Source organism: Monopterus albus, unplaced genomic scaffold (assembly GCF_001952655.1).
Source record: "Monopterus albus unplaced genomic scaffold, M_albus_1.0 scaffold23.1, whole genome shotgun sequence".
Taxonomy (NCBI): Eukaryota; Metazoa; Chordata; class Actinopteri; order Synbranchiformes; family Synbranchidae; genus Monopterus; species Monopterus albus.
In genome coordinates this window covers 706,514-715,966 of record NW_018127903.1, presented here as the reverse complement: position 1 = coordinate 715,966, position 9,453 = coordinate 706,514, and the positions used below count along the sequence as shown (strand labels likewise).

The following is a 9,453-nucleotide window of genomic DNA, read 5'->3' as shown; positions in this document are numbered from 1 at the left end:
TTTTGATTTCACCTTAATGTAAAAAAAATCTTCACTTCGTCCAGAGTGGATGAGACCTCTAGAGGGGTGAGTGGTAGACAAGGAACCCTGAGTGAAGCCGCACTTCAGTAACTCATCAAGGCTGCAACCTCCACTCTTTCTATTGTGATTTGTGCCTTTTTTTAACCTACACTCAGATGCCCTGCAGTGCTTGTTACTGAGGCTGTTGCCATTGATGAGGCTACTGACACTACCCATGGTCCTGCAAGCGCAGGTGAGGGGAGGATGGGGCAGAAGTCCAGCTGGTCAAGTCACACAGAAGTGAGAAGTCATAACTCATGACAACAGAGAAGTACAGTCAGTGGCTTCATCTGCAAGACAATGAAGGGATTAATATACATTATTATAAAAAAGATAGCTGTTGATCCTTACACAGGGGATTTTTCCACGAACACACAAAGCCATGTCACAGTTTCTTCTGATGTTTATCACTTTTTTTAGTGTCTCATTATTTTATTGATTCCTAAAGGCTACAATCCAGGCATGCAGTGTTGAAGCAGGTGTGCTCACACTTGCAAAACAAACAAGCGAAAACCGTCCGTCTTGGCACTCTGCCTTTGCTTTGTGTGTCCACATTTATGGCTTAACTGCTGAGTTTGACAAATAACCCTTTGGGATTCCTTCCTTTAAAATTAGACAGCTTACTGCCTGCTTCATGATTGTGTGCTGCCATCTGATTGACACAATGCAACCACTTTGTATTTGCTTGCTGTATTTAAACATTGTATAGAGAGACCACACAAAAATTTTTTTTTTTAATGTTGTGATTGGCTGGAATTTTGAAATAAGTACTGGTTGAAGCTAACAATATGTGGAGAGATAGATCTTGTTCTCATTCTCCTTTACAATCAACATGGACATTTATTCAAAGTTACTAGTCATGCTCTATTCATTGTCCCCAGCTCCCTTTTAAAGAAACCAGATCCCAGATGTTGCTAGTCATGATCTGTAACCCACAGGGGAAAACTCCCCTCTGTAGTGACTAGAGGCTCCATACTAACCACCTGGTCCTCAGCCTTTAAGCATTTTATAATGGCCCCAGTACAAAAGCATGGGACTAATGGCTTGCCTTAAGTCACATGTTAGTGTATATTGCATTTGACTTGAGGCTAATCCATAATTATTGGTTGCACTGTGGTTTTTATGTAGATACAGTCAGTATCTTTTTCCTGAGATGTTTGATGAACATGCTTGAGGAATAAAAAACTGAATGAAGGCGAGTGCACTGATCAAAGCTGTCACTTTTCATTGCCCAGAAAACAATGATATGTGAGAGGAGATGTACAAAATAGATGTTTCCTGATGAGGACAATAATGGGAGCACTGGAGACAGACAGCAAGTCAAACAGAGTAGCACACATAAAGAAGGAAGAAGGAAGGTTTATGTGATGCCAGAATGAAAAGTCTGCAATTATAGTCTATCTAAGGTGAATATATATGTACGAAAGGAATGATAATCTTAAACTACATGAAATGTATTAATCGTGAAAGAATCACACAGCCAGATGGACGTTTTCAAGCACAGTTTCATTTTTGATTTTCTGTTTCACAGAGGATATAATTCAAAATATATTATACAGAATAAATAGCTACTGAAATTGTCAAATAATGGACGATATATGATGATACATTTGCACCTGCACAAGCACAAAGTAAAGCAATTCCCTGTATTGCTGATTTAAACAGTCTCTGACTGCCTCTATTCTACTGTGCCAGGATGTCTGCCACTAAATCTGAATTCTAGCCTATCATTCTCACATATTAGCATCCACCACAGACATGGGACTGAAGTGATGAAACAACAGATTTTACTTACTGCCAAGTCAAACTAAGCATCCATCTCTAGTAAGGCCCCTGCAGAGTCATCTATCCAGTCCTGGAGAAACCAAACAAGAAGACATGTGTATACGTCTGTTTGTCTATGCCCTTGAATGAACCAGCCACAAATTCAAACCTCACACTGTCACCACAGCCAGTGGGACCTGCTAACTCTTCTGTTAAGGGGTGGGGCTGCTTTTCTAGTCAGCCTGTGCCCAGCTTTTATAACTGACATGTAAATTTAACTGTGTGCGCGCACACACACGAGTGTCTGTGTGTTTTGGGACCTCCTGCTCCCCCCAGGGGAGCCAGTGTACAACATGTGCTTCCATAGAACTGGCGTGTGCCACTCAAGTGATTAAGTCTCCCCCTTCACAAAAGATCTTTGACACCCCCCATCAAACCCCCTCCTCTCCCCACTATTTCCCTCAGACACCCTCTGTTTGTGCATTGACTAACTGTGTAATAACCATTCATCCTTCCCTCCCTCCCTTCTTCCATCAGTTCCTCCCTCCATCCCTCCGTCCCACTCAGTGCCCTGCACCCACCCTGAATAAACAACACTTTATCTGAAGGAGAAAAAAAGGCGCTTGCCCTCTCTCTTTTCGCTCTTTGTCTGTTGAAGTGTGCCCCTCTTTGTTTGGACTCTTGTGTGCCGGTTGATGTATTCTCCCCAAACAGCCCAGGACCATATTTGAGTGTGAAATAAATAACTAGCCCTCACAATGAGAGGGCTAGAGAGCTTTAGTTTTATAGTGATTTACCACCATCCTGCCTTTATGCTGTTTGTTCAGACATACACACACAGACTCACTCTTTCACACACATCCACACAAATAACAGACACTTTTGCACAGTTTCACAGTCAGTAGAAGTCTCTCTAAGGCAGCAGAGTGCTCGGCATCCCACAGAGTACACACTGTTGACAAAACACCTTGTGGATGAAAGACAATCACACACCATGACAGGAAAATATACAAGGTATTGTGTTCCAAATGAACAAACAACAACAACAGAAAATATATAGCCCCTTAGCGCCACTGCTGACAAAACAAGTATAAATCCAACACCCCATTTTTGTCACAAGTAAACGTATACTTTCTCTTAATGTGACCAAAACAGACAGCTTTACCATGTACCTACAAATAAAGCACCACTGATTCATGGATATCATCACACAAAAATCAATAAAGAGCTCTCTTTTTTTCAGACTGAACTAATAACAAACCTCAGAAAACAGTGTGAACCTCCACTGTGATCTTTCAACATAGGCAAAGAGAATTGCTGTCATGTTTACATCATATTACATCATACTGTAGTGTGTGGAAGTATTCTCACAAAGTTTTTTTTGACCCCTTATGAGATAATATACAGTATCTCTGTAGATCTACTGGATCGTTTCATTTCAGCAGCACCTTTCAGCCGACTGCCATTGTTCCTCGATTAGTCCTATTCAGACCCTCAGGCCCGTTTTCTGAACAATGATCCTGCCGTTTCACTTTTATGCTCCCACCACTAAGGGTCGGTCAATTTCGCTTCTATTTAATCTAACTATTGAAGTGATTTGAAAACCTTTTACCCTGCAAATTTTAATAAGCAGTACAAATGGTCTGACCTTGTGACTTTTGAGTAGAGTGATTTAAGACCTTTGGTGAGGCAGGATGGGGTGTGTGTGTATGTGTGCGAGTGTGAATGCATTCTTACATCAAATCTTATATCAAGCTGCTTTTTAGTCTCTACACACTTCTTCTGTTGTGTGTTTGTGTACAAGCAAGGGCGTGTGTGTGTGTGTGTGTGTGTGTGTGTGTGTGTGTGTGTGTGTGCCCCAGCTGACCTGTGTGACATAAAGCCCTGTCCTGCACAAAACCAGCTGACAATACAACCCCCCCAGCACCCACACAGGCATAGCCAATCCATTAGCACAGCAAGTGGAAGGCAGCAGTGTGCTACAAAGGTTCAGAATGTATACCTGTGTCACAATGAAACTCTCCTCTGTTCTCACTGTATCTTTACACTGCCACGGTGCCAGATGGCATCACTTTAATTCTCACTGTTTATATGATAATTTCTAACAGATGCCTGTGTAATCTATCTAGTTCAGTGTGTCTGTTTTTTTAGGTCAGTCTTGGGCAGCTTATTGTTCTCTGTTCACATGTGCAGTCTTAAGCACATGCATAGTTTTATACACAATATTTTGACAGGTCGGTGTGTTTAAACACTACCCTTGTTTAACTAATAGTTTCACGTTATGGTTCATGCAGTTTATCTGTGAAGTTAAACTGCAACATGTTTTTTTTTCAAATCTTTAATTTTAAGTCCTGTTATATAACTTTTAAAGGACCATTCTGGTGAAATCTGATGTAACTTAAAATCAAATAACAGTAATTTAAACATAAATTAGTATTTGGGGAATAGGCTATTCTGAATATTAGTCCCTCCTATGGGTCAAGCTTAAAAAACACTTCCTATAAAGCCTCCATGCCCAGTAAGTGTTCATGCCCTCAGTTTACAATACAGGATTTCCATTAAAAATTGAACTAAGATTATTATTACTGTGAGATAATGGTTATGAAAGCCCAGTTTGTTTTACAAAGACTTCCATTGTGGTGCATTCAAGTGTTGATCATAATGACATCCACAACTTTAGAGTTGATTGCTGAAGAGCAATCTTTTACTTGCAAAAAGCTGCCAAATTACCACTATAATTTCCACAACATCCATGTTGGCTCATCAACATGTGGGTCAACATGTACCAAGACATAAAAGTGTTGTCTCTGTGGCTTCAGGGAAAATACAGGTTAATAAATTAATTGGCTTTAGTCTCTCCAGGAGAGTTGTTATTAATATTAAAAAGATAAAATAAAACCTGAACTATTCTTACAAGGCAAAACTTTGTCCTACTATTTCCCTTCTCTACAAAGTGCCAGAAATAAAATTAAGCAGAAATTTACCCAAAATGTAGATGTTCAAAATTCTAATTCTGGAGGAGAACTCAGCCTAAATCAATCCTTATTATGCTGCCCAGTCCCATGAGTTCAAATGCTGGACACATTACTGCCAATGTGATGTAATATGTTAGATAGCTGGAATCGATCTGTGATTCACACAAAGTGATGATTCACATGCAATGAAGAATTACCCCATGTGTGACACAGTCAGAATGAAACTCACAAATTAAAGGGAGAAGAAGAAGAAACAGAGTGGGCTGCTAAGCTGAATGATTGAAAAGTAAAACTCAGTCTCTTTCTCTCCCATCCTCTGTGGCCTTTCAAAGCCTCAGTCACACACACGTTTGTTTTCATTCCTACAGCATAGCATCAACTGGGAATAAGGTGTGGGGTAGAGACAACCATATATTTTTCACTTTCAGTGCTCACATGTGGCTAGAGATACACACACACACACACACACGCATAAACACAGACATCCAATAGCAACTAATTGGGCAATCCTTTAGTGCATTGTAAAGGAGATTGAGCATGAATAGAGCTTCAGTAATGAAGAGCAGAATACCAGACACTCATTACTGCCCCAGAGTATGGTGATGGAACACCAGGCACGGAGTAAGACACACCAGCAGAAAGAGAAAGAGATAGGCATGGGAAGTATGTGTGTGAGAAAGAGAACAACATACAATATCTTCTGTGGAGATAACACTGCATTGTATAGTGGTAACTGCTGTACTGTCCAGCAGACAGTCAATAATGTCTCCTCTGTTCACAGTTTGAGGGTAGTGTTTGGATGGAGAGAAAAGCTTAAAAGCAGCGTTCTTACTTGAATCATGAGAAAAACATTTATTACTCATTAATTTGATCTCTGCAGCTATGTGGCTTGATCTTCGACTTGAGGCCAGCTTTTAGAGAAGGACCCCCTGTTGAAATGAGATTGCATTCAAATGCTATTATCTGCATCCAAACAGGACATTAGGTCAACAAAACAATCAACCTTCTTGGGTTTTAATAGATAAAGAGCTGCATGGCTGGTCAGCTACTGCTCCTGTAGCACAGGCATTTGCACAACCTTAACAACTAGGGTTTGAGGAAAATGTAGTTTTAATGGAGTCTAAATGGGAGGCTTTAGCACTGTGATGAGGATGGAAACTGATGCTCAAAATTAAGGAGTTCCAAAACTGAATATCTGAAAATTTATTTATTTATTTATTTTTTAACCGAGCTGCATTCACCCATACCAGATTGATTATTGCCTTACATTATGTCTGTGCACTTTTCAATAATGTTTAAACCTTATACAGTGGCCTGGAGTCTGTCCAAAAATGGTTTTAAAGATTGCCGGTCAGCTCTACAGTCATAAAATATTTACTTTTAAGGCTTTTACCCCAATTTACAAACAGCAAGTGAAAATATATTGTAATATTATTGCTCCTTTTTCACAAATTTTTTACTTTTTCCATTAGCACCACTTGTATTCAACAGGCTGTCACATTTTACAGGATACAATATATAAATATGATATTTAAACTTTATGGACCCTCATAAAAACTATGTTGTGGTGTCAGGTTGTTATTTGTACAATGATAAGAAAGACAAGGATGTTACTAAAGTGTAGAAGTTACTGGTAAAACTGATGCCTGATCAGTTTTCAGATCATTTTTTGTTCTGGTTTTGTAGTGATATTATAATGTGATCCAAACATAAATGAGACTTAAATGTTTTTAATTTAGTAGCAGTACGTGATAAGTTTTACATAAACTCAGCTAACACTGGCATTTCTCACATACTCACTGCACCTTTTTTAATAGTCTGTCTTATATATTCTTGTTTGATATGGCATCACACTGATACAATGAGATGCACAGGTAGGTGAACAAGAACAAGGCCCTTCCTAGCACAGGGGCCCGTTCACCCTGCAAGCTGAAGACTTAGTGATAAGGTTGTCATTCTGCAGCATAACATCCTCTCCTTCTCCTAATCTGTTGAGGCGTTGTGTGTGTGTGTGTGCTAGTGTAATGTGGGAGTAGGAGAAGCCACAATGAGCTCACTTTCAGGGGTCCATATCATTCTGAAGGCAGCTGGAAATATGTGCTGCAGGTGGTGTGCTCAGCTCCAAAATAAAAGAGCCATGACCTTGTAATGCTAAATTCTTCATGACTCTTTCAGCGGTTTGTGGAGTTTTAACTAGCAAAAGTCGCAGGTGGCATTCCCCCTGCTGTGCACGATTGTTCATGTGGTTTTTATATCAGTTGACTGTAACTTTACTTTAAAGAGGAGAATGAAAATCACATTGCCATTTTTAAAAGGTAGAAAACTGTGCAACATCATCATGAGCTGAGACTCACAAAGAGGTTAGGATGCTGCACTTCATCAGCATAGAGCCCTCACTCATGAAAGAATGCTGCATTTTGGTATCTGGGACAGTTATTTTAAGAAGTGTCTTCTTTAGCAGGTCATGACAGCTCCAGTGGTTTGTCAAATACCACAGTTATAGAACTAAGCTGCCTTAATTCCCATAACAAAATGTAAAATATAACAGAAGATACAGTATTTACATCAGCAAAATGAATTATGTGCCTCACATGCAAAAATAGAGCTCTATTCTGTACTGTGAAAAGGCAAACTGTCTTTGTACTTTCATCCTCCACATCCTCTCTCAGTGGTTTTGCCTCTCCTTTTTCTCTGCACAGTAAGTTACAGTACAGAGCAAAGCCAAACATGTCTAAACAGTTGCCCTGTTCCTAACCTGCTGACCTTGTCACCACCACAATGTACAGTATTACAGTCATTATCCCTGCAGGTCTCAACACATACATTACACAGGGGTGACAGTCATGAAACTGGGAGGTTGTGCAAGGGGTACGTTATTCCCCACACAGATTCCTTCCTTGGACTGCCATTAATTACAGCAAAATCATAAGAATATTTAAGAACAGTGGGGGCAATTTCTTTAGACAAACACAGGGTGGGATATATAGACAGACACATTTAATTTATACTTAAAACACCTCTAATAACCAGCTCTGTGCGCATTGTTGTTTATTCCCTCAAATGGCTGTGTATAGTGTAATATTTAGATTGAGCCCCATGCTGCTCCCTATTATTTCTGCAGGTTTTAAAACAATGATTTGTCCAGTAATGGCTGTGCTGAAAGTAAAGTACATGACTAGAAATCTTCTACAAAAAACAAAGCAAAGCAAGTCAAAACAAAAAACTAGAAAACACACTTAGGTCTGGTGTACCCTCAAACATGGACAAGATTTTACTTTGAAATTAATCGTGCATATTAAAAGTAGCAAAAGACTTGTTGAAAAACTTTGGTAAACAGGAGACATAATTCAGTGTGGTACTAAAATGAACCTACAGTACTTTACACTGGTGCCACTCAGGCTCACTCATGTTTGAAGCTACAAGGCTGTGAGCCCTGTCTCACTCTGTACCATTATGTCCCCATGTCACAGTCGGTCAAACAGCCACGACCTTCCTTTGACAACGGCTGGCAATGACTTACCTCCATCATACTGTAGCCTTCCTGCCTCTACAGTCACAGTCACTCCCACTGCAGGTCCTAAAACTGTGTGGATCACTGTGAACAAACCAGTTTACTTCCAGATAGACAGTAGCTAGGACTATTCGTATGCTCTCCCCGAGTTCCCTTCTCACTGCTCTTCAACACCTGGTTTCAGTCTGTCCCATCTCCCGTACACTGAACACTGACACGTTCCTCCATAAACATGCTCTTTCGCTCTCCCCCTCCCTCTCTTTACAGTGTATCCTTGTTGCCTCCCTCCTGAACTCCCTCCCACTTTCTCCTTCACTCTGAACATCCAGCACTCTCATCCACTGCTTACTGTACATACATTTGTACAAACATCTCAGGTTGTGCAGTATACTGTATATATTTTCTGTGTGTTCTCACTTGTTCTCTGCAACCTGTCTTTCCTCACTTTTCTCCTTGCTTCTCACTGTCTCTTATTCTTTTCCTGGCAGCCTGCCCAGCAGCTCTGTTATTCATCTTAAAGGATAAGGCCAGTCATTTTTATATTAACAGTATCTTCAGCAATCCCCATACAGAGACTAAAATCAACAGCAAATTGCCTGTGTTCACAGTTAATGTCTGTCAGTCTCCAAACTGTCTGTGCCATATGCCTCCACTGTTGTGGAGGTCTATCGGATTTGTTAAAATGTTGCCCCAAAGGTTCTGTACGACTAGAACTTTTTACAGAATCTGAAGCAAGAGTCAACTGTGCATGGAGGTGACTAGTGGATTTTTTAAAACAAATACTAAGGTCTTGTGTTTTGTAATGTGGAAATATATGTCACCCAGTGCAGTGGTGTGTTTCACTGATGCTTTTAATCGACAGCAATGAAGGTCTATGGCACAGACAAATAAACTAATCCAGGACTGACAGACATTAACAACAAGTAGAGGCAATTCATTGTTAGTTTTCATCTCTGTATGAGCGAATGTCAGTTTTGGCTTTTTCCTCTTAGGGATCGCCACAGTGAATCATCACACTGACGATTCGCAAGTTGACATTTGGCACGTGTTTTATGCTGGATACCTTTCCTGACGTAACCCTGACTTGAACCTGGGCTGCGGCGCTGAGAGCGCTGCGTGTTAACCACTAGTTTATCAGGGGAA

At 40.3% G+C, this 9,453-nt stretch overlaps 1 protein-coding gene across 7 annotated transcripts in view; it reads right to left on the bottom strand.

Annotated features, from left to right (window-relative positions):
• lzts1 (leucine zipper, putative tumor suppressor 1) overlaps window positions 1-8,530 on the bottom strand; it is a 13,977-nt gene extending 5,447 nt beyond the window's left edge. For 2 of the 7 annotated variants that reach the window (XM_020594619.1, XM_020594625.1), the window contains exons 1-2: window positions 1,856-2,218; window positions 13-350 (exon numbers count right to left, since the gene is read on the bottom strand). In XM_020594619.1, the coding sequence (XP_020450275.1) occupies window positions 13-237 (225 nt within the window). In that variant the 5' untranslated portion in view covers window positions 238-350; window positions 1,856-2,218. Of the gene's footprint in view, window positions 1-12; window positions 2,219-8,319 lie in introns of those variants that run through there. The other 5 variants (XM_020594623.1, XM_020594622.1, XM_020594624.1 and 2 more) reach the window with 5 other exon arrangements.
• Window positions 8,531-9,453: the final 923 nt, after the last annotated feature.